The following is a 27,053-nucleotide window of genomic DNA, read 5'->3' on the forward strand; positions in this document are numbered from 1 at the left end:
GTTGGCGGCGGACCGGCGTGCGCGCATACAACGCTGTAACTTGGTCGATAGCGCTCGCGTACGCCAAAAAAAATTAAACACAAATAAAAACCGGGATGAAATTTTCTTTGTAAACAAACATCGCGTGGAAATGAACTGAACTGTTTACATAAAGATATTATCGATTTCAAAAGTGACTTTTGTTGGAAAAATGTTGTGGGAGAACAGTGTGACCGAAGACGCAGAAACGGTAAGACTTAATTGATTTTTAATAGGTATTTTTTGGTATTTGAGCGGTTATGAAATTTGATTGCTGCTGTTGTGCTTATAGTGGCGCGCTTGTGTGCGCGTGCGTCTGTGTGAGTAACTTTCTAGTTTTCGCTCGTTGCTCCGAACGTATTTGCATAAACGTGAACAGTTTTTCATAATATAGCCACATGGGCATTAGCGAGCTTTGTGTTTTGTAAATATTCAGTGCGCATCCCGAGTTCTGTGACATTGTTAGTAATGTCTGTATTAGATGTAAATATATACAGTGGATTTCGTTTTGTACGTGTGTTTAGTCACGCGTTAATATGGTATGTTTTTAAGAAGCTAAGTTGATATTAAGTAAGCTACAGTTTATTAAGTTATCGTTATTGCATTCAATTTATGTGATAGTGATTTGTGTTATATGTTAATTATATACTAAGTTAAAGTATTTAATGTACTGACTACAAACGTGACACGAGCGACATCTAGCGTCTCTTAGCTAAAGTTGCATTGTATTTCTTGAGTTAAAATGATAATGTTAACTTTATAGAAAAAAAAAACTAAAGCAATTATTTAAGAAGTAATATTTGGTTGTAATTTTATTGTACTTATTATTTTTTGTATGTCCACTCATGTACCTAAGAACCTATGTTTAATTAACAAAAATATTTCACAACAACGACAATCTACACCTCTACTAACTGATATATTTATAATATATAGCTGAAGAGCTACTTTGTTTGTTACGGGCTTATCTCAGGAACTATTGGACCCGTTTAAAAAATCTCTCACTTTTGGATATATACGTGATCGCTCTGTGTAAAGGTTTAACTACACGCGAAGCCGGGACGAAACTCTAGCATATAATAAAAAGAAAAGTCATAGAATTAAAAACGGTTGAATGAATTATACATTGATACAGGAGTAATGGAGGTTAAATTACTTCAAATCAAACGAATTGATTGGTGCTAATTTATCATTTACTTTAAAACAAAAGAAATCTTCTAAGACAGAACTGATAAATAAGAATCAATCTTATGTCTTCGTGGTAAGGCTGCGTATTATTTACATCGACTTGATTACTTGTTACCTTTTTTAACGGGCTTAGTTGACATTTATAGATTGTAGACTCGACCAGTATGATAAAAATTAATACGATTATAGAATAATTTACAAGTTTTTAAATTAAAAACGATTTAAATTTTTATTATGATTATTTTGGTCTTTACTCCTAATAAATAAGATACTTTAATAAGTTTTTAATACGCAAATTTTATAATTTCAAATAGACCAATTTTCTGCTTTGTCGTCAGTCCCAACTTTATAAAAATACTAGAAAGAACAAAATAAGTAAAATCCTATGTCCGTTCCTATGTCCCTTTGTATGCTTAAATCTTTAAAACTACGCAACAGATTTTGATGGGGTTTCTTTTAATAGATAGAGTGATTGAAGAGAAAGGTTTATATGTATAATTTCATCTTTTAAACAACTCCGAATTAACGCATGCGTGGATATATATTACTTAAAACGAAGTGAAAAAAATCTGTCTCTGAATAATAAAATACAAAACAATAAATAATCATGCTGATAAGCTGTTCAACTAGTGATGATGTAAGCTTTAATATTACGGCATTATTCGCTGGAACAAACATTGATGATATTAATATAGGTAAGATGCACACAAAGGACATAAATATGAAACGCCCTGATAATAAAAGAGATGGAAAATAGTTGCAATTATCAGTTGTTCATTAATTATTTTAAGTTTTCAAGAATTTCTATCTCTAAGAATAAACATTATTCTTTGCTTAACGCTTAAACAATATTATTATTCTGTACTGATCTTTAGTCTAACCTACACATTCGGTTGATATTTTAAAATTTTAATCAAATTACTAGCTGACCCGGCAAACGCTGTTCTGCCTGACTCTTATCATTTAAGGGTATAAAAAAACAGTTGTTTGCCGATTCTCAGACCTACCCGATACGCAAACAAAATTTCGTGAGAATCGTTGCAGCCGTTGTAGAGGAGTATGGTAACTAACATGACACGAGAATATATATATTTATAGAGATGAACAATAGCATGGGTGTAGCCAGATTAAAATTTTGTAGGGTTAAATTACGTGAGATGACTAAATGTGAATAAAAAAAATACTTAAAATCAAACAGAAAAAAGCTCCCGAATTTTAGCAGCCCTTTATCGAGTCGTGTATACGCCACGCACATTAAATTAATATTTTAACATTTCGGTGGGTTTGAAACCCTGAAGCTTTTTAATGTTTAAGAGTTGATTCATTAAGCTATAGTTATAGATGGGTGGAGGTTATGAAGGAAAATGAAAAAATAAATTAAATAAATCATACACAAATCAATTACTGAGTTTGCTATCACTCTCAGTATTTGCTGATTAGTTTTTAAATATGTTATGGGTGTATTTAACTCCAATCTGGCGTTGAGTATGTAGGCGACATATTTTTTTTTGTAAAGTTAGAAAAATGTTGAAATTCTATATTTATAATTTGATGTTGCTAGCAAGTATATAAAATCAAACATTACATTGATATTTCCATTTTATTACACAACCAGCAAACCGCTCCGAGTTCACCTCTGGCACATAAAAAGCACATATGTACATATCCAATAGGAAATTAATTTTTAAATCGGCTCCGCAGCTTCTAAGATAAGCGCAATCAAACAAACTTCAGGTTTTTATTCTTCGTATACGTTTACTTAAATTAAAAAAAATGTTTATTTGAAAGAATAGACAAACAATATTACATATGTATAATTTATTAATTAGTATTTTTTGTGCTATTTACTTATATATTTATATATCTAATATCAAGTAGAGAAAACTCTTTCAATAAATACTTACGTACAAAATTTGATAAGTGTACGATTTTCAAAAACAGAGTAAAAATCCGTTATTTTTCGATATCTAGCCACTTAATCTAGACAACACAGTGCGTGCTCAGACATCATTAATACAATGGAGGTGTTATTAGCGATTTCTCGTACGTGCAGTAGTCTGTATAAATATTTAGTTGGTGATTTAGGCATTAATTCCAATTACGACCTATTTATCTTTTTAATTGCGAGTATAATTATCTTTCTAATATAACTGATAGTTCTATTTTATATAGCATATAATCGTGAAAGCGTAGATTGATTCTTAAAAATTTGTATTAAAGATTATACGCCAAAATTGTTATTTTAGTGACGCAGAGTGTCAAGAGGAAGTTATTTAAGTATTTAACTGAACTTAGAACAGCTTCTCTACATGCTACTTCGAATGGAGGCGCTACAGTATAAATTTAATCAACTTTAAGGATCTTTAAAGTATTTTCTATAACCCCGATACTGGGTATCGGGGTTACAAAGTATGCTTATTTTGTTTGTTTTATATGTGTAATTTCTTACCAAAATTAGGGACGCTAAGCGCACCTTTTTACGACAAAAAAATTTACACTATTGAGAATTAAAACCATGTTACATCTACGTTGTAGATTTTGAATCGACTGTCCATTATTACTCACATCAAATAATCAGTTATTACACGTTCAAACAATGGCCGATCGGTTGGCATTCACGAACATTGTATTTAAATGGTTTAAGCGCCTGATAATAAAAATAAGCAAACTACATTCTTCAACAGTATAAGCTACAAGCTATGACGCTAGTTATGCATAGCTTTGTAATTATTTTCCCACACTCAGAGCCCTAGTTATTTTATAATACGCTAGTTTTCTCTGTGCGATGGCGGGCAGTTGCACTATGACTAATTTAAATTATTCTTTAATTTCTTTGCGGTAATTGTCTTGTAGTATTTGTTAAACCATACACAAAAACAAGAAAGTAGACCTTTTATGTGATATAAATAAACTACAATATTACAATCTGGGACACGAAGAAACTGTCTATGTAAACATCTATCCAAAATATGACATTATTTGTAAAATGATAAAGGAATAGCAATTTAAAGAATTTAGAAATGTAACATAAAAGCTTGTATGGTGATGTCACAAGACGCAAAAGAACGGTGTTTTGTTGTGGTCAGATTTTCACCCGCATCGAGGTCGAGGACGCGGCTTCTGTTTTCACGTTACGTGATGTGTGTGGCGATCTCTTACTCATGTGTGACAAGTCTCTTATTTGAATAAAACTATAGGAAAATCATATATACGCACCTACACAGTATAATATAACTATTTCGTGTTGTACCTACGCTCTGCTTTCGCATGGGAACCTTCCCATTTTTCTTCATACGTTTGTATGAAGAAAAATGGGAGGGAAAAATGGGAATACGTTTGTGTTATTAAGATATTAACAGTGTTTTAAATGGGTAGTTATATGATATATAGGATTAAATGGACTTTTCGTAGAGTTGTGGTTTATTCTTTAATACGCCTTTGCGTGGTAGTTAATTATTTATTATGCTGACAATAAACGCACATTTCATAGACAAAATGAAGTAAAAGGGTGATAATTCAATCATAAATCGCAAAATAATCGTAGTTAAATAGGTTATGACTTAGTTTAATGTGAAAACATCAGTATGACGTCATAATTTTTCCTTTATAAAATCCCTTCTGCCTTTTTATATGAATTTATACAACATGTTATGATTCATAGCATTGCGAAAGCCTTGCCACACAAGGAAACTTTAAGATGTATATTACGAATTCTCTCGTGATTTAGAAACCCTGTGAGTCAGACGGCTATCGAAAACTCATTATATTGAACCTTCGGCCGGGTTTTTGTGTGTTTTAGTCTAGACTGTAGGGAATTGTTGTTAGGTCATAAAAATTGGTAGAAATATACTTTGAATTTCTGTCCAAAAAATGTTCTGCACATTTTATAAAATGCTTCGACGTGTGCTAAATGTATAGAAACAAAAACATGAAGAGAATATTGTTGCGTAGTAATGAGTAAAAAAAAGAAAAGTATTAAAATACTAGCGCTATATACTGCGCCCCACGGTTTCACCCACGTAAGTCCGTATCCCGTTAGAATATCGGGATAAAAGTTGCCTATATGTTATTCCAGTTGTCCAGCTATCTACGTACCAAATTTCATTGCAATCGGTTCAGTAGTTATTGCGTGAAAGAGCAACAAACGCACACACATCCTTACAAACTTTCGCATTTATCATATTATAGTAGGATGTTATGGCATTCCACTTTTTTAATAAATGCACACTTTTAAACTTCAAAATTGTACACAGTATACATAATATTAGACAATTTTAAAAAGTAAAATGAGATCGCTGAAATTTAATCTAGTTCCAAACACATACATCTTTATTTATTACTGTTTTGTCAGGAACTTATACTTTCAACACTTTAACCTATTTAACAAATAAAAGTATCACTAATATAGGGACAAACAGACACAGCAAACGCCAATGGCAAGTGTACGCTAATTTGTAACAAAATATCGGAATAATACCGATGTTTTCGGTCAAAGTATTGGCACGTGAGATATATTATTTATCGTATACAAGCTTTCGCTCGTGGCTTCGTTCGCGCGGACTAGAACTTTGTACTTCGACTATTTTCAAAGTTGCGTATATCTCGACCTATATTAAGTTTTTAAAGTCCTTTAACAAGTCTTTTAACTACCGACCACTAATAGTGGTCTATTCATATTTGAAATTAAGTCAAAATCTGAACATTTTATTTTAGATAAATAGACAATCAAGCAGACAGAAAAACGCACTAACCATATTATTGGGGTCTATAAAACACCCATAAAAATAATATACAGAAATGGTCTGGTTACTGTTTTATTATATAAAGTAATAATAAATGTAGTTACATTTTTTTATTTTTAAAATATTAAATGATAATGGACCTAGGATAGCTTTAATTATCTTAGTCACATTTTCGTACTTATAGTTATCTTTATAAACTGTTAAATACATTTAAATTTAAACCAAATTTAAACCAATTACGTTCGCTTTAAAAAGTGGGCATGATACAAGTACATTAATAAAATATATCAAATGTACATATAAGGTGAACTTAAATATAAAAATTGTGAGCAAAAAACAAGTGTGTGTTGTTTTTAAAACACCAAGCTACATAGCATTTTATATTTATAGATTTCATAAGAAAACTTCTGAACTTGATCAAATGATATGTACCTATTAAAGGGTAGGTATTGTTATGTACATACGACATATTATTAATAAATAGTTACTTACGTTATCTATATTTACGATAGCTCATATATATGTGAAGATATATATTAGAAGTTCCAGAGTTTTTGTTTTTTGTTTGAACGCGCTAATCTTTGCAACTACTAAACCGATTTAGATGCAATTCGGTATAGTTTTTACGGGAACGGGAACAGTGCGTGGAAAACCACAAGACTGACAATTATATCTTTGACTACGCGGGCCAAGCCACGGGCTGAAGACTAGCAGGCTAAGCTAATATAGTGAATTTTTCATATATTTAAAAAGCAAGTACTTAAATTTGCTTAAAATCATTGTCTTAATGCTTTAATATATGGCACCATACAATATATAGCACCATACAATATATAGCACCATACAATATATAGCACCATACAATAAACTGGCTATTAAATATTCATAATCGTTTTACTTATGGGTCCAATAGAGTAAGTGAAAGGGAACAGTTTGCGTCAGAGTTACAATTAAGTACAAGTAACGACCTTGTTTGTATATCAGTGTGTACCTCCAGAACTGGTTTTGCTTTGTTCGCGTGTCCTTTAAGCTTCGGGCCTAATTGCTGATCTCGTTGTTTTTATATCCAACTAAGTACCGCGGAAGGGAAATTCGACGTAGTAAAATATTTAAAGCGTGTTCTATTGTTTTATGTAATGTTAAATCTATTTATAACATACATTGCTTCACTTTTAGCTTATCATTCTTTCTTCAGATAATGTAAAAAGTAGCTATAATTTTTTAAGTTTCTTTTAAAAAAGTGAATCAAGTATTAATTCAAATTAATGAATTTTATTAAAAACGTATGGTACGAATTAAAATAAGTGTATAAAATTATGTAAGATAAGATCAATTAAAAAACTCATAAAGTTTATTCGTACGGGCAGTGAGCGCGAGCATGCAGCCGCCATTTTGTTTTGGAGCGGGAAAACCAAACCTTGAGACATGTTTCAAGCGCACGATTTGAGCTTTGTCGCTATGAAATGTTAAACAATACTAAAACGATTAGGTTTAAGCTAGTAGCTAGTGTTATGTTATCTGCGGTTTAAGTGTATACGCTAGTATTTACATTAGTAAATACTAGCGTTTTCCCACGGTTTCGCGCGCGTCATATTCGCAGTAGTTTAAAAGATGTTATTATACATGCACACCTTCCTCTTGAATAACTGTATGTTTGTGTTTTACCTACTATGGATTATTAAAGCATTGATCTGTGGCTTTATAAATTTCGGGAAAAAATACAAGTCGTAAGAAATATTAGTTGAAGTAGATGGATGTACTATGAAGTTTTTTTATCTTATAAATGGGAATTGAAAATAACAATATTTGCTTTTTCTGTTACGTTTGTAGATTTAAGCATTCAGTATATGCATTTATAGCTGTAATTAGTACATATAAAACGATTGTGTTTGTGTACATTGTACGTATATCGTTATATACTCACGAAAATAAGACGGATCGTCGTGTGAAAAAGTCACGCTCAACTTGTTTTGTCTTGTAGGTATATCTACATATTGATATGTACAGACATAAAAAATGTTTTAAATTGTCTTAAGTGACGAATATATAATTTGAAGTGTTAGTAATATAGTGCGTTCAAATGTCCTTGATTAACGGATACTCACAGTTTAACCACAATTTATGCGTACTAACGAATAGGATTTAGAACTAAGATTTATTGTCGTCTATTATCATGTCCTGAATTCATTCCTAAAATACTTATTGCGATGCTCACGCGATTGCTTGGAAATAAGATCAGTTACGGGAAAATACTTTGTTGTTATTATAATATATGTTATTCTAACTATACGTAAAATAATCATATTATTTATTGACTCATGGATTCGTCAACACTTATATGAGATTGATAGGAAATGGAGAACCACAACAGAAAAAATATTTCATAAGGAAATAACCTGTAAAATGCTTGTAACCTGTGATATTTTATTTCAATTTCATTTACCAAGAAAAGTTATTCTAGACATGTATTTTGGATATTTTTAATTTATATTTTACTCACTGTTCGCCATAGCTTTCCCCATGGAATATACGTCTATGTCACATAGTAAAGATGCAGTTTTCTTATGACCATATTTTTAAATCAGTCGAGCAGTTTATGTGTGAAAACATTACAAACATACATAAACAATAATGTTTCCTCTTTGTTATAATATTTGTTTGAGAAGGATTAAATGGATAAAATATTTTTAAGCGATTTCAATGTCTCTTTAATTTATAAATCCCCCAACTGACAGTGATCGAATAAGTGGATCTTTTATCATAAATTATTATATTAAAGCATTCTGTATACACCTATACCTATGAAAAAACCTTTAGTTAAGCTATTGATAAAGAAATATGCCAATTCATCTCGATATAAGTAGATACAAAGTACACCAATTTCGAGGGATAAGATATTTTTAGTGGAAATTCATTGTAAATATTTATCAGTATAAAAAACATGTGTCATAAATCAATCGGCTTGACGTCACTTATTTTCTCCATAGAAATGCGCAGTGTATTGATAGATACACTGTACTTATTATCTTATCACATATGAACTTTGTCCAACACGATAGCACGCTCGATAATTTTAAACTTATCGAATTTATGATTTTATATTTGAATACTTTATTTGATAATAACGCAGCGAGTGACACGTAAAAGTAATAAAGCATAATCGTATTTTTTGTTGTTAATTTTTTTTACAATGCCGTACTTTGTGGATTGCGCTAATGGATATCTCATTCAGGTATATAATTATAAATTCTTTATAGTAACAACATGGTGATTATATTTGACGTGGTGATTATTTTTGATGAATAGAAAATTTTAATAGGCCTCCTATGAGGGTTCAGGCCATAATCCACCACGCTGGCCAAGTGCGGGTTGGCAGATGACACATGTCGTCGAACTTTTGATTCTTGGACATGCCGGTTTCCTCACGATGTTTTCTTTCGCCGTTTTAAGCAGTGGTGATGTAATCCACATGCGCAGATAAATTGAAAAATCAAATTATTTTCTGCACGCTCGTCCGGTCTCGAATCCCGACTTATCGATTTTGAAGTCCGAGATACTCACCACTGAGCCACCACTGCTTTTTTAGTATCAGGATCAAATATAGAGCGTTGGTGCTTTGTTATTGAAAATGATTATTTTCTTACGCTTGTATCATAATTAAAATGTTTAAAATATATATAATAAAATGAAACTGAAGAGTTATTTTTGTATATTTTATTAACTTTTAGGAATTTTTGGATCGATTTAATTGTGTGATTACATATTTTTTCTGTCTAACAAAATTACTTACATGTCTAGAGATAGAGCTAGTGTCGTGTAATTTCGTGTAGGTATTTCTAGCCGACATTCACAAAAAGGGATATATTACGCGAACTCAAATAAAAAATCAGGCCGAGATTTCTCTCGCATAGCTCCCGTTCCAGTGGGATTCCCGGGATAAAAACTATCCTTTGTCCTTTTTCGGGTCTCAAATTATCTATGCTATAATATCTATATATACCAAATATCACCCAAATCCGTTGAGTGGTTTAGATGTGAAGAAGAGTCAGAGTGTCTTTTATCCTACTAATATTATAAATGCGAAAGTTTGTAAGGATGTGTGTGTGTTTGCTGCTCTTTCACGCAAAAACTACTGAACCAATTGCAATGAAATTTGGTTCGTAGATAGCTGGACAACTAGAATAATATATAGACAACTTTTTATCCCGATATTCCACTATTATTTAGCACATCAGTACAATCCATAGAGTTATCACAATGCCACAACATTAAAACACATATGTAACTCGTGGAATGTCATATTGTCAGTTCCAAGTACAAATATACAAATTTGCGTACCTTAGACCTTGTAGATTTTTTTTTATTTCAATTCATACTATATTCAACCTCTTTTCAATAACTGGGGAATTCAAACTTAATTATTACTTATACAAAGTGTTAAACTACCTTTTTGTACAATTTAACATACACTTAAACAACAACTATGGCATAAACATATGTTAGCATATCACAAACAGTGGATAAACCACACCCTTAATAACCGGTATAATATAGGTCTAAAATATAAAAGAATTATCCGAATTTTTTCCTAGGTAGCTCATACAATTCTGCCTCGCATCAAGTACTTTATAGATATTAAAAATAATAGTGTAGGCGTTTGTATGACACTCAATTGGCAATTCCGATTACATAAGGTTCGGTATTTATAGATTCGGCAGCCATTCATGTCACGTCGCCTCACGGGTTAGATAACATGCGTTCTGAAGCCCTTAGTTCTCTATCGAGTTATTGTTATGCTTAGTGCATACTTAGTTGCAACCATATGAAATGAAAGACCTGTTTTACTAGAGGGCTTACTATATCAACTAGATAGAGATTCATATGGATTTCTCATGTATAGTAGTTTCACACACACATATGTAATGAGAGCACATAAAATTTAAGTCCAAATTATTTTACAAAAAAGACAAACATATTTTAAATGAAATTACTTGCTTTTTAAATGTTATTTTGTTTATATCTTATTTTATTCATTAATGCTTATTGGGATAGGATTTTTTATTTTTTATAAAATTATGGAACGGGAAATACTTTATTCTAATGATTACTTATAGAATCCCATCGTCATTAATAAGAAAGTCGCTACATACGTCAATATATGTAATAACGTCATTACTAATACGCAATACAAAATGTTCTATAAATCTGACACACGGTAAGTAATTGCTACAATTTCCTTAACATTTTCCTTATGAACATGATAAAAGATGATTGTTTATTTACCTTTCTCATTTTCGTAAACTATAAGCGATAATAAGGAAAGAGGCGCGAATAATTTAAATTATTTCCATTATTCAGACAATTCGAATAGATTTGAAATTAGAATGTTTTTTCCCTTTTGGAATTCAGCCAGCTGCTTTTTAATATCTGTTAAATTTGGCCTTTAGCCATAAAGGTTGTATAAAAAAAAACAAAAGCAGCGGTACGCTATATGACTATTCTGGTTTTCCAGTTAGCTTAGAATTGTTTATAAAATTATAAATATGTTGTATATTCAATCGCGATGCTAACATGCGAACTTACGCAAATGACAAATTCTAAGAAAAAATCGCACATCACTTTTTTATCAATATTATTACATTTTCATCTTTACGTGCTGGTTCTGAGGTTCATTTTTCCGTACAAGATATAACGGTACTTATGTTTCTTTGTGATGAATGGTTGTATGTAAACAATTATATCATGGACAAAAGTTTTCCCACGTGCTAAGGTCTGTCTATGTTGTCTGTATAATTAGACGATGAATGAAATGAAGGCGTGATGACGTCATTGTATTTTGTCAATCAGTTTGAGTTCAAAAGATATGGAACTACTAAGGTTACCTTATAAAGGTTTATAGATTAAATCCCTTAAATATCAATTATGTTGATAGTATGACTACTGCTATTTGTGGTAGGAGGCCGTGTTAGTTATACCAATTATAACTAGAGAACGGACAGGTAGATTTTATTGATTTTTGGTTTAATAGATTGAATTCCATTTGGATTACATAAATGCCCGGTCGGTGCCAGCTGGAATAAACAGAAAAAAAATAAAGGAATGAACAGTCTAAAAAGATATGAATCAAAATTGAATATATATCTATTCTTATATTACATATTGTTTCAAAATATATAAATCGATGCTTTCACTCCTTTACTAGCGTAAAGATCTGCTGTTATAGCGCGAAAGCGATTTGTATCTACACAGAATCACAGATACATAATTATAGTTCTCGTTGTTTATGCTATCTGACCACAGACAATAAATCTATATGCACTTAATGTATAGGGTAAACTTAAAATCACGTGCAGCTAAAACTGTATATTTATAGTGACGAATAAGTCATGTTATACATAACTTAGACTAAAGTTGTAGGTGTGTTTTAATTTATTTGTAATTATACTGTCAGTATCACAATATGAGGTTTTACAATCAAATGACACGTTAAATACGCTATGACTAATTCATTCAATTGTAATACGAATGATGTAGGTACTTGGAATCATAAACGTTTGATTATAATAGCCGGCGGGTAACATATGGTTTTTCATTGGTTTTATATGCATTTTATGGAAATACCCAATTCTATTTTCAGTTGTTTCTAAGCTAAATTATAAGATAAATATCAAGTAGCCACTATAATTTTTTTGTATATTGGCATATTTAGAATGGTTTTTTAACCGATATTCCCAAAAACTAAGGACGAAGGTTAACAATTCGATAGTTTTTTCGGTATCGCAATGTGATAACTCCGTGGATTTTCAACCGATTAATTTGATTCTTTCTGTGTTTGACAGAAAATTGTCATTGGGTCCCGTTCTACAATCTGGAATGATATCTCTGTCAGGACGTTGGGATGTTTTTTTTAGAGATGAATTATTTATTTTCGTTTCTTTATGTTTCTGGATTTGCTAAGGAATGTTTGCATCATAATATTCCTTGATTTAATAAAAATAAAAAAACCGATAAAAATAAACTTGTATTCATAACTTAAAATTCCATAACTTAAATAAACACTCTGCTATTTAAACCGTGCAAATTCCATGTTTATCGAAAAATCGCATAAATTTAACTTTTATTGAGTGGCAAATATTTGAAGGGGCAAAGTTCAAAATTTCCATGCGCATAAATGTCACCCCGAATTGCTTACAGTCCATCTGGTAAGACCTTGGTGACTGAAAAGAAAGCCAAAGTATGTTAAAGTGACAAAATACAATTTCCTTGCGCGTACGTCATGAAAAAATAATTAAAAACGTGTTGACGTATGGATTGTATAGTATTGTTCGGATGCAGGCTCTATTGCTGTTAGTATGGGCGTATTTCCCAGCGTGACGCAGGCGTTCATTGAATCAAAGGCTGTGTGCGCTCGCGCAGAGCTCAGTGGCTGTGTGATCTACTCGCGGCACACACGCGGTCATGGGCCAAAAAACGTAACATTGTGTAACAATTACGTCGGTATTATAACCTCAAAATGGACCAAACGTCAAAGGTGCACCAACCCTGACAGCTGACATTTCGAGTGAGTGCGTTTGTTTTTAATTCAAGTGAACAATGGAATTCGAGTGTCAAGTGAGTCTTAGAATATGCTAGGTTTAGTTCCCAAAACTGATAAAGGTCACCAAGGTCAGGCCGTTATTCGGTCATCTCTATACTTAAAGATTTTGCAATCGATGCATTCAAGCTTCGAATTTGCATAGTGTTCGATTTTTGAACCGTGTTTTCGATAATCAGACTAACGGGATGACGTAAATTCATAAATTGAGATTACGTTATGAGCGTATTCTTGATTATTTTATTAACATGCTCAGTTGGCTATGGCGTTTATTTGGGATTTCCAAAAACTATATCGGTAAAACATGCCCAAACAAGTTCTTAATGTCTACTGAGCTTGGTTTAACATCCATAAAAGGAATAGTAGATACACTTCTGAATATTGCAGGTTATTACGCCTAGAATGCAAGCCACTTTGATTCTTATACCATTTGTAAAATGTTGAGAATCGCTTGCGGTGTGTTTGAAAGCTGTAACTCACAGCTTTATAGTGTACAACAGACTAATGGGCAATTTAAGTTTAATCGCACTGAGACATCTAGTAACGAGATTTGTTTTGTTATTGTTACATTATGTTAAATATTATATCTGACCAAAGCCTATGTTTTTTTTTGCATTTGCTACTGAACAACTCGTAACGTTCGATTAATAGTAAATTTAAGCACTGCACTTTAATCGAATGCGTTGGAGTGATTTATGGCCTAAAAATTAAACTTCAATAAACCCTAAATTAATATGTCATAGAGAATGGCACGTTACCTGGCGTATATTTTTTTTTTTTGTTGAGATAAAATTAAAATGTTATTGAAGCCTAAATTGGCGCCAATTTTAACCACGTTTTGCATTATGGTCTCACAAGATGGAATTGACGCTATTTTCTTCTTTGAAACTTTGATTTTAATAGATATTTCAGAATGGTTTAATAACAATATTATTTGTAAAAAACCCAAGGTCCTATCTAAATTGTAACAAGAGGTTGTGACTTGTCTAGTCACGCACTAGCGTCTATGTCAATTCGATATCATAATAGAGTTATGACGTCAATACGTCTATAAGCTGAAAATTATTGTATCGTATCGTTTAAAATCATTTTTTGTCTTTTAAACGCCACCAGCGGCCATTACCAGATGATCTAAGCATTTAAATGCTATAAAAAAAATCAACCATTATTTTTTGTTACTAGCTTTTATAAAATGAAACTGTATTTGAGCTGTCTGAAATGTTCTTTTTGGTAAACGTGAAGTCAACTTTCTGTGCAATTTCTATCTTTTGATCTCTTGTTACGTGTTTTGAATAGATCGATATGCGCAAATCGTAAGAACTTTCAGCACTTCACGTTAATGTCATAATTTTATTTTTGTATCAAATATATTTTGGGTATAATTGCCAGTGTGATTTTTCACGAATCTACATAACAAAGACAGACATGATAGAATTTTTTGTTGTCATTTATAGAGAAACGTTATATAAATATTTTAAATGCAGTACCGTGTAAAGCTTCAGTTGAAAATTAAATTTCTTATCGTCAATATAACACTTAAATATCGCGAAGGGTCTGCTTCAGTCATTTCCGCATATTTTGATGTGGCGCCATAACTTAGCATAACTTAAAAAAGTTGTAACATGTATCCAAATTTAATATCTTTTTATCTTGATAAGTGATCAGTAACAAGATAGATTTAATCAAAGTGATTGAAATCACTGGTTGAATCAATTATATCAGTAATATCATATCAAATGCTGATGAAGAAATTTATAGTGATGGCCTAGTTTTGGTGATGTATATTAAACATTTTTTACAACATTTAAGTCACTTTATTTTGGTTTATTTCTCTACTGTTGGACAATTTTGTGCGGAACATTTCACAGCAAATTCGCCTTTGGGTTATAAATTTTGTAACTAAGAGGATTTTTTGGAATTCTTCGATTATTGATGATAAAATTCTGAAATTACGTTTTTCCATTATTCAATTACGTCCGTGACTCGTGAAGACACATAAAACGTGCATTAATTTCCCACAAAGCGAGTTACAATTAGCATGATTATTGTACTAGATAAAGAATAGATTTTTTTTCCAATAGAAACATTGAACCAGATAAACCGACCTAACCAGTCTTGATCCTTGTAAATTGTCGTTCAGGAAATTGTAGGAGCAGTTAGCTTTTTATTGTTGGCCGAGATGGGTCTCTCTTTGCTGAGAGTAAGTTTATATTTTAGCGTATAACTTTATAATCGGCCCGATAGATATCCAGCTATATATAATATTCAAAATCAGTTTACAGTTATTTAAGCTATTTTAGTCAGGCTTGAGTCAATTTTAAATTTAGAAATCTTTGACGTTGAATAAATAAACAAAGCTCGAGACCAAGCGAAGTTTAAGATTTTGAGACATCTGGATTGGCGTCAGTTCACGAAGATTGACGCAATCGGGATTCTAGCTACACGCTGCTTACTTCTAAATCATTATTAATTAGTATAAATATTATTAGTATGTAAATGAGCTTGTAGCTCTTACTCCTCTATAAGTAAAGCAATTGGGTTGTTAGTAAAAATACACTTAAAAATTTAATGCGTTCAAAATTATAATTTATTCTTTTTGTTCGCAGATGCCACAGACAGTGCCCAGGTCCGGGTATAGCCCGCCGTCAGCGTCTCAGGGTGAAAGAGCAGTGCCAGCTTCACCTTCCGATATTCACCACTTATTGCGCCTTCTCGGTGCAGAAACCCCACCAGAGCCCATGCTACATTCCCCGCCAACACACACAAAGCCACCACCTCCATATCCAGAAGATAATAATCTACTTGAACGTCTTTACGATTTTGAAACCTATCCCACACCTTCTCCATCTTCAGACGAAGGTTCAATTCCAACAGTAGCATTACACCCATCGTCACCTTACAACTCTTACCAATATTCGCCAGTATTTATCAAAGAAGAACCAAACAGACTTTCGGTTCCAGGATTTGCTTCACCATATCCTTTATCTCCGTCGGGCTCTTGTGTTTCATACGGCAGCCACAATCAATACTCCTCCCCAGTACCACAACACGAAGAATACATTGACATCGAAGAACTGTTAAAAGGCAATCAAATACTGCAAGACAACACACAACAGACTTATATCACACCTAAGTTGGAAGTAGAGGAGCCCAGAGATCACATTTTGTTAAGATCAGCGCTCGAAGACACGTCGTTTCAAAAGCGACATAATTTACGGCCAATACCATTGGAATTAGGAAGTGTCAAAATGGAAGAGAGCAGTGGAGGCGCAGATAATGACGTGTTAACTGCGCCTGATATAGATCGTGTTCTATCAATGGCAATTGAGCAGTCTAAACGAGATGTCGATAACACATGCACCGTCCTTGGCATATCACCAGGTGAGTGACTAATGGGATAGCTATCATGTGTATGTGTCATAGAAATACTATATCTAACCGATGTCCGTAGTCAGTACTACTGCTATTTACATAAATAATTCTGGTAACGTCATCATATCAGCGTTATAAAAAATCAAATATTTCCATGTAGCTGATTAAACACAACGAGTTTGAATCGCTTCTCAGAACTTCACCGTGTTTGATTACGCAATTTATCAGCCATTTGCTGATAAATGGATTGACGATCTTCGATAGTAATCGCTTTATATGTTTGATGTCATAACGCATTAATTATATAAGCGTGTGTTGAAAATAGTACCAAAAGAGTTATACTTTGCGAACCATTTGTAACGATGACGTATTCTTTAAAATCTAGACAATAAACATTGTTTCCAGATCCCATGCAATGGAGTACTAGTGACGTCAAATCGTGGGTGATGTTTACATTACAACATTATAATCTACCGATGGTGCCTACTGAGTATTTCGCGATGGATGGAGCGGCATTAGTCGCGCTAACAGAAGAGGAATTCAACCAGAGAGCTCCTCAGGTATGTCAACTTCCGATCTCCATGAATCATCGTTCACAGTACATTTTTCACAGTTTCTAAGGCGACGGCGTTTTTCGTTTTCTTCTTATATGAATCAGATATTAATGTGATTTTATGGTTGAATGCACGGACACTCGCAATTGTAACTATCAAAATTATTCAAAAATCAATATACATAAAACTGAAAACGTTTGTGTAAGTAATAATAATAATAATGAATAAAAGGGATAAATATTTAAATCTATAAAGTATAACTATTCTACTCCATATAGTTCAGATTTCTAAGGCAACGTAGTTTCCAAGATATAAATTCATATTATACGCAACGTCTGTATAAATTTTCAATTTTTGTATAATTCCATTACACTATTTCATTTATTGTATGGTATCATCACTGACATTGTTTTTACGATTAGCTTTGGTATTTTGTTGAACTAATCTCGTGACCCTGCATTGATTAAGGCCAGAAGATCATAGTCCGACTTCGGTAATGACTGATAACAACAGAAATAACTTATCAAGTATGATACATTTAAAACATTCGTTCGGAATTCATTATTTTTTGAGGAAAAAGTATTTTGTTTTAAGTCGTAATATTAACAGTAATTGACATTTAGGTGTTGCGTGCGACAATGACCGATTGCTTTGTTTTCTCGATCTAAAGTAAAACGAAACATTATAATGCATCCGGAGCATGGCTATTCATTCATGTGTGTTCGCCAACCGTCTTTTAATTCCGAGATTTACTAGAAATGTAATTTGCATTTTAATGTGTGTAATGATGTTGGTGTCCCATTCATAAATTGATTAAATGTTACGCTTAGCTGTCAGTTGTGATGATTGATAAGAAATTAATAGTTTGTTATTTATCACATGGAATTCCTGCTTATTTTCAAAGCAAGGTTAACAATGCCATTGTGCTAAATTAATCTTAGCTAGTTCAGTACACGTTGCTTTATCTCAATAATATTTGAAGCGATTTAACATATTTAAAGACATTGCGTTTTACACACAAATGGGAATGGTAACAATTAGGTAAAACTAATAAAAACAAAACTTATATTCACGCATTAATAATAGAATCAAGTAAATTGTCTCGCCTACCTCTGCAAATGTTCATGAGCGGGGGAGATCGCTTAGCGAATACCCAAATGTCAATTAATAAATGATAATAATAATATATAAAAAATCATGAATTATTTTTTGTCACTGATTCTTAACACCTAAGTTTACAAAATTTACGTTAATATGTGTTGTGTTGTGTATGTCTAAAGGAGTCAGTTACAAACAAACATACAAACGTTCAAGTGAAGTTAATAAAAGCCTATTAAAAATAAACATTTGGAGCAGTCTCTCATTTTATTTATAACACACTATTCGCATTGTCAAAAAGTACCTAAGCGCAACGTTGATCGAAACCTTAATTGGTTACGTCAATTTTATGGTCGATTGCGAGCAAGGAAATCCGTCTAGGAGAATCGGGTTACTGTTATGCAAGTAATTACTGCGTAACTTCTTATTTCAAGCAGAAATCTCGTTACAACATGGAAAACCCAACAACAAAGCCCGGTTCTTTGGTCGCTTTTCAGGTTTGGCAAGCCTTGCTAAATCCTCATATTATAGTTACGTGTTTGTTGGTTTATTCCTGTCTTAATTGGTTCACCTATCAATCTATGGTTTAGGTATTGCCAAGAAAGGGCCTGGATAATTCAGATTAGTTGGAGAAAAATTTAGTGTTTTCGTAATTAAAATACATAATACTCATATTACCTATAGTTACGATGAACTAAATTGTATAATCAAAACATGTATAGTAATTGATTATAAGACAATTTTTTGTGTGAAAACATTGTATTTAGATTGTATAGGTTTATATCTCAAGTAAATATATTAATTACAATCCAGTGAAACTTAAACGTGTCTATAATGAAACAGCAAATCTATGAATTGGCCTTGTTCCTCACATTTTAATGATATAATCGTTAATTGCATTTTCTCAACAAGAAACAATCACTACTTAGCACTCACAGTTACATAATGTAGTTCATTCTGAAGGCATTAATAACGGTAGGCTTACATGATTCGACTGAGGTAACAGTTTTTTGGTTAATGGTTTCTTTTTGTGTATACGTAAAACAAAGTATAATCGATACACTTTTATTTTATCAACTTTACCTGTATGTTTGTAGGTGTGTTACTGTGTCCTTGATTCATTTAAAACGGACAGATTTAATTCAAACTTTTTAGTTTTTTGTAAGTAAGCTTTTCAAGGATAGGTTACAATACGATAATTTCCACTGTTTTCTTATTATTCTGATGAGGATCGCCAGAAGTTCTTTGTAAACTCTGTAGAGTTATATATGTATACGGGCAAGTGAGAAAATGTAAATAGTTGTGTTGTTTATGTATTGTTTTTTTTTTTTTTGGTTTTATTACACGACAACTCCATGTGTTTTCAAAAAAAAAAATAAGAACAAAAAGGATCTCTCTAACTTTTAATGGTATAGTTTTGAAGTTTATGTTTAACTAAAACTGTTAGAAAATTTAACAGTATGGCAACATTTTAATAACGTTGTAGGGAGATTTTCTTCTTAATAATGTGTCATTTGAAACGTTTTGCTATATGAACACGTGTCTTGATAAAATAGCTAATAACAGAATGGAATTAAAGCAATTTAATTCATAAATAATAATATTTTATTGTACAGTCATATTATCATTGCGATAACATTAGTATAAAAGTTAATTAATACATGATTTGCGTCATTCATAATTATTATGAGACATCGAGTGAAATGGTAAATAAATAATTAATTCAACTACATAGTATAACAGATTCGTAATAATAATTGCTTGAGCGTTTGAAATGTTGTACAAATAGATTATATGTAAATATGAAATGATTAAGAAAGTTTTTATGGGTTTATTTTAAAAAGAAAAATATCTATATAAATCGCCCTGTTGGCCGAATATACAAAAAAATGATTGAAAAAAACCAAACATTTCAAAATAGAATAAGCATATGAAACAAAACAGGTAAAACATTAAAACAAAAATAAAAAAGAAAAAGTTAAAAATCGAAATTTATTAACTACATTTTTTTATAATTCGACTAAGATTAGACTAGATTTACACGATATTGATGAGACTAGATTATTATTTATGTCAAAAACACAATAATTTTATTTTGCCCCAAGCGGGGACTTATAACCATCACAACAATTATACGTCAAAACATTCCTTAAATATTACAATAAATAATAAAATACAACTCATAATTTAAAGCGATAAAGGACAAACATACTAAAAAATAAATCGCATCTAGTTTTATTCATATAATCCCATTTTAATGGGCGTAGTGAGAATCAAACAGCATCAGCTGTCATCATACGCACCAATGCCTCGACTTTCTCCAAGGCCGATGAAAGTCACCACTATCCAGCTATCAGCATGTTTGCATACAAATCGTTAAAATCTTGTTTGTTTCCAACGCACAAATCACCGAAAACTCCATTTATAGAAAGCACTGAGATATATATACAATTGTAGGTAATATTATGCCTTATTACATACATTGTTTATGGTATTTTAGAAGATTTGGATTCGATAAGGAGGAATTCCTTATCGAAAATTGCTATCTCATTCGATAATAGGATAGCAATTTGCAATCTTGTTATTAAATAATTAAAAAATAGCATCGGAAATTATTCAAAACAACCATTTTATCATAGAGATAGATGATTTTTTTGTTCTTTAATCTATAGATGACACGCGTAACTTATTTCATTATAATACTCGTATATCCATTTCTAACATCATGTTTTTTTATTAACACAAAACAATCAATAGGCATTAAGTCTTCGTCATAGCGGCTTTCTCTCACTCGCTAGAAATATTTTATTACAAGCAAATACCTGCGTATGTTTTCAAATATCATTGTAAGTGGTATGAAGCTAATAAACAAAAACCTTAAAGTGACTTGTTTTAAACGCAGACAGTTATAAATATAAGTTTCTATTACTCTTAGGATTGGGTACATCTTATTATTTACCGTTAGTCTGTCTTTTAGTACTTTTAGTAACCCTTATAAGTTCTATGTGTGTGTCTGAATTCTTGCTAAATATGACTTAATGCTAATTAATTGTATTGACTAAATATTAATAATGAAAATGTTTGTTAAGGCGGGAAGCACGCTGTACGCTCAACTAGAAATCTGGAAAGCGGCGCGACATGAGAGTTGGAGAAGTCCCTGGACGGAAAATGAACAACCTTCGCCCACCCCAGCTCCCGTCGGTTTACCAGCTGAAGACACAAGTGACGGTATGTATTTGTCAATACAATTAAATGTAATGAGCGAAATAAAGAAAATAAAGAATATCGTAATAAAAAATACTATAGAGTACAATATTCAATTTAAATGAACCATCGTTTATCAGAATTTCATATTCCACATCGAGAAAATACCATCGAGACGCGCATCAATGGTAATTACAACAATTACGATAAAGCCTAATTGAATATTGATTCATTCAAGCACAATATAGGTAATTGACGTTAACGATAAATTCGAATAGAAAATCGAACGGAACGCTGCAGCGATGTAGCACGCCGACGCATCAGACGTATGCATTGTATCACCGTTAGAGCAGCAAGTGGACCCACATACGAGACCAACAAGCATGATATATGACCAAGACTCACAGCTGTTTGCGCTTTACGATGCAATCGATGGACAGAAAGGGGACGCATGATTTATAGAAAATGTCTTCTTGGTATATGACGAATGGCCCTGTCAAAATAGAACCCAAATTGGTATTTAATCGGCTGATTAATTATTTTACTGACCGTGCACATTTCGAAGATTGTTATCGTTGTCAGACCGAAGATAAAAATATTCCAGCGTTTCCATTCAAAACAATTGATACCGATTAAATTTGTTTGTAATTTGGAAGGTCTTAGTTTCACAATAATAGCTATATGAATGTTCAATAACGATTATCTGATATCGATGCCGTAACTATAAAAACATGCTGGTACTAAAATGTAAAGAAAGTAATGTAGGTTGTATCAACTTGATAGGGAAACCAATAGGCATCTAAAAAATTCATCCTTGCCTTTTAAAGATGGGCTTAAACAAGTTGATTGTAGCTCAGGAAACAGCTAGATCGATAATTATCGCGGACTTTTCTTGTGAGAGTAAAATATTGCAACGACAAAGACGTATTCAACGCATGATAGTAATAAACAAATGTTGAAACAATTTCACAATATCTTGTCATTAAAATAACAAAGGTTATCAACAAAGACAATAATCCTAGACGCAGATAGAGAAGAAAAAAATTAAACAGCAATTCGTATTCTATTTTTTGTTTCACATAATACTGGCGCCTCAAATTACAGTATGATTTATATAAATAATTTAATATTATAATATTCATTTTAAAATCTTTATTAACGAGTGAATAATTTAATACCAATAATATTTACAAATGATTGTGCAATACATACTAGATATTTCAAAATCAGATGTTTCAGATATTTTAAAGTTTAACAGATAGCATGCCAGGCATTTCCACAGTTAATAAAATTAACGGCCAATCACAGATGTATTATAAGAATTGGCTCTTACGGAGTTACAGTTACTATAAATCTGAACTACATGTTGAGTAAAACTCGATACCCTTATATGAGCCACCGAGTTTTTGTTGCTTCCCACCAACCTAGATTTCAGAACAAGACTCGCAAGGTCGACTGTATCAAGATAGATGTCCCATTTGACATTATAAAAATTCATACGAATGCTTTGGAATTGAAACCAGTTTATGTGCGCTAGAATGATCGACAGGAAGACATTTTTTCGCTTCGATATTTATGACCAATTAAAGTTTAGAATTACTATTATAATTGTCGGCAGTTTCGATTGGATCGCATCCAGTTTTTAGAAGTTTCATTTATGTTTATGTTTAAAAACGTAGTGCAGTTTCTTTAGTGGGGCTAGTTACCGTTTTCATTTACTACAATTTATCTATTAAAACTCTGACTGGATCTGTGATACTTTGTAATACACTTTTTTCATTTGAATAATTAGACTAAGACAAAAATCAATAAACAATTTGAGAATTACATTCTTAGATACATGAATCAATACATAAAATGTTCAGGTCGTTATCCAAGAACTTATAAACATTGTGATTCTTGAGCTTCAAAGCTATTACCATGGTATTTACGATTCCATTCAACACTTGAATTCTCTAAATAGATTGCAAACCATTAGCTGGAGAGCTGTTTACTTCAAACTCACTATCTGTTTGTTTATGTGTTCCGAATTGAAGGTCGTATGAATCTTTATAGGCGGACTGGAAATATTTTCAACGTATACGATTTTAATACCAGCTGTATTTTTCCGTAGACGTTAAAAGTGCTACTGTTACTAATGAGATGAAATCTATAAAGAGTTAAACATGTAAAATCGAATAATTTCACTGAGAATGACATAATTTGTTGTATGCAATAGTTATGGCTCTTTACGTGTATTAAGCACAACAAACGATTAAAAACGAAAGGGAGCAACTGTTCCTTATCTAATTTTATATACTAGCCGACCCGACAGACGTCCTGTCGAGCCGATTTCATACCCTTATATAGACTGTTTCTCGTAACATAAAACTCAAACAATCTACGTACCCCTTGCTATCTATAACAATAATAATAATTTATAGATCAATTAGTTAATCATTAACATATTATTGAAACTAAATTATAACATCATTTGTCACATTTTAATTGAAACCTTCTTCGTTGTAGATGAAGATTCAGAATCGGCTGGCACAAGTGTGACCCAGGGAGGAGGAAAGGTGAAGACGGGCAGCACACACATACACCTATGGCAGTTCCTGAAAGAATTGCTGGCGTCACCCCACGTTCATGGTTCAGCGATACGGTGGTTGGATCGAAGTACGTATCTATCTTTTTTGCTTGAATTTCCATCAAATAGTATATATACATATACATATTTTCAATAAATTAGTTTTTTAGCGGCATATGATGGCCATCTTGTGTTAGTGTCATCTGTCAAAAAATTTATGATACTACTGGCTCAACACAGTCCTTTATCATTAATTAAATAATATAAACAATTGAATCATTAAAATTGGCTCAAACGAGGAATATAATCAATATCTATTGTTAAATGTTAAACCATGTAGGTACCACCATGTAGGTACAGTTAGTTTTCGCCTTTTTATGTTGTCTATTTTATCAATAGAAAAAGTTATTCAGTAGATATGAATGTGTGTAATCAAGTAAAATCGTATTAGAAAAACAAAAAAATAAATTGTTTCTAATATACCATTTAAATCGTTTACGTCAAATCTACAATTAACAGGTATTAAAGTGGCAACTTCAAATACCACTAGAACTGTATAAAATAACCATTCAATCACCTACGCTCAGATTTAACGGGTCAAGCGAATATACACTTTTTCTTTAAAATGAATAAAGGCGAAACTCGTTTATTAAGATTTAAGATTTAACTCTATTTTAATAGACGTATTCCTTTGTTACGACTTATAGTTGAGTTATGATGAAGATTTAACAACCACAGTTTCTTTTAATTGCTTACCGCGAAAACGAGTTAACTATTGGTACTAATTTTTACTTTTTGGCGTTTATTTTACACTTAAATTCCGTTATTTCGAAACAGTTCGAAAGTTTTGTAAACTACTACGATTATTATTACATCTCAGGTAATTTTAAATATAAATATACAGTTATTATTACATCTGATCATCATAATGTAAGCTTGTTGTCTAGTAAATTTTTTAACCCCATTTCGTGCCTAGCTACCGGGTTTATTGTTATTTATGAACACAACCACTGGTATTAAATGCATTATGCTTGGAAATCCATATTGGCATTCTCTAGCCAAGGTGAGCGAGCCATTTACTATCAACTATGTACTTTATAAAGTTCTATGGCTTTAAGTAACTTTTCTGCGTCGTGACTAGCTCTCGATACTTTTGATATCCGTACAGTGTCGTTTATATATTATTGTTAGTTGTTACCATTCTATTTTTGGAATTCACGACTGTTATTATGGTAATTTTAACACAGATCGAGATTTATACACGACTAACAAAGCAATACTAACGACTTTGTCCTTAATTAAGGATTTATTTTTTAGGCTTTTTCAAACACATCCTGAATAATTTGATCTGATAAGTAAATGGCGTGCGCACGTATGTTTAAGTATACAATTATCATGCACGTTCAATCAAACAATGGTTAATTCAAGACTTGTCACGCAGGTAACGGGGTCTTCAAAATTGAAGATTCAGTACGTGTAGCCAGACTGTGGGGTAAAAGAAAGAACAGGCCTGCGATGAACTACGACAAGCTTTCCCGCAGCATTCGGCAATACTACAAAAAAGGCATCATGAAGAAAACAGAACGAAGTCAGAGGCTCGTCTATCAGTTTTGTCATCCTTACTGTTTGTAATTCTTAAGTTATAATGTAAATATTTATTGTAAATACGTGTGTGCGAGCCGCGGTAATGCGGACGATTAGAAAACTGTTTGAGTTTTTTCCGTAGTACACTAAACTCAAATCAGTTTTAAGAGTTTGTCGATGCTCCGAACGACTCGGTGTGGACGAGTAAACGTCTCGAGATCGTGACGACATCGTGTGATGCCCCTCCATACAATTCGAGAAAGGTAATTTTCTCCAGAATTTTATTGGACGGGGTAGTGATTGTGATTATATTTAAGTCTTTTTTTACCGGCGATTAGAGTGCGATAAAAATCGAATAATCGATCAATCGCACATCGAAAGTTGGTAATGTTTATCCCATATATCTATGATATATTTCTAGTACGTTCTATGAACTTTTAGATTAGTTATCTACTTGTAAATAATTCGAATCGTGTTAATGTGAGATTAAACGACTATTGATTTAGTTGTTAAAGATTAATTATACGCTTTAAGTAATACTTGTTTTGTTTTAACGTTAGTAGGTGTAGTGTTGATTGCATTATTTATAAAATGTAGTGTTTGTTGAAATCAAAGGGACACATGCAATGTAGTTTAGACATAGTCTAAGTTGTAAAGCGGCGTTTGAATTCGCGTACATAAATGAATTTTGTGCCAAATAGATATGTGTGATTTCGAATTTATTCGGGACAAAATTACAATCGGTAGCTTTATCGATGTAAAAATTGTAAAATTGATATTAATGTGGTGTTGGGTTATTAAGGATAAGTTTTAATAGTCTTAAGTATCAACGCAGTTAGCGTTTATAATGATTATAATAATGGACCAAACTAATGTACACTTTATTATGATTCAGTAATTATTATTGACACTAAATAAATGGCCATTAAAAATTATAGCATCCTTGTATTATTTCAACCATACCCTTCTTTTAGTTTAGTTATGTTTTATATGTTTTTGTGTGATATGTAGCATGATAGTGTATATGAACGTTTATTTAGTATAATATGATACATATTTTTAGTATTGCAGCTTATAAACTTTCGCTAAGTCTGTTACCCAGTTATTACAATAATTTTGTAGCCTACAGA

General features: G+C 32.0%; 1 protein-coding gene across 2 annotated transcripts; it reads left to right on the top strand.

The window, feature by feature from the left end:
• LOC119833191 (DNA-binding protein D-ETS-4-like) lies at positions 1 to 26,860 on the top strand. 2 transcript variants are annotated; one of them, XM_038357087.1, is made up of 6 exons: positions 1 to 229; positions 16,149 to 16,923; positions 17,320 to 17,474; positions 21,656 to 21,794; positions 24,279 to 24,428; positions 25,781 to 26,860. In XM_038357087.1, exons 1-6 carry the CDS (start codon positions 191 to 193, stop codon positions 25,969 to 25,971), a joined length of 1,449 nt encoding a protein of 482 aa, XP_038213015.1. In that variant the 5' UTR covers positions 1 to 190; the 3' UTR covers positions 25,972 to 26,860. The 2 variants fall into 2 exon arrangements, with proteins under 2 accessions (XP_038213015.1, XP_038213016.1); XM_038357088.1 differs by lacking the exon at positions 1 to 229 and adding an exon at positions 13,400 to 13,559 and having other exon boundaries at positions 25,781 to 25,971.
• The last annotated feature ends 193 nt before the right edge of the window (positions 26,861 to 27,053 follow it).

This window comes from Zerene cesonia, chromosome 17 (assembly GCF_012273895.1).
Source record: "Zerene cesonia ecotype Mississippi chromosome 17, Zerene_cesonia_1.1, whole genome shotgun sequence".
NCBI lineage: Eukaryota > Metazoa > Arthropoda > Insecta > Lepidoptera > Pieridae > Zerene > Zerene cesonia.

What these genes read in the sequence shown, in the direction of transcription:
- LOC119833191 (XM_038357087.1), top strand. Translation starts at nt 191, where the DNA reads ATGTTGTGGGAGAACAGTGTGACCGAAGACGCAGAAACG. An exon ending in TGACCGAAGACGCAGAAACG is followed by an intron (nt 230 to 16,148) that starts GTAAGACTTAAT and finishes TTTTGTTCGCAG; the next exon opens with ATGCCACAGACAGTGCCCAG. An exon ending in GATACGGTGGTTGGATCGAA is followed by an intron (nt 24,429 to 25,780) that starts GTACGTATCTAT and finishes CTTGTCACGCAG; the next exon opens with GTAACGGGGTCTTCAAAATT.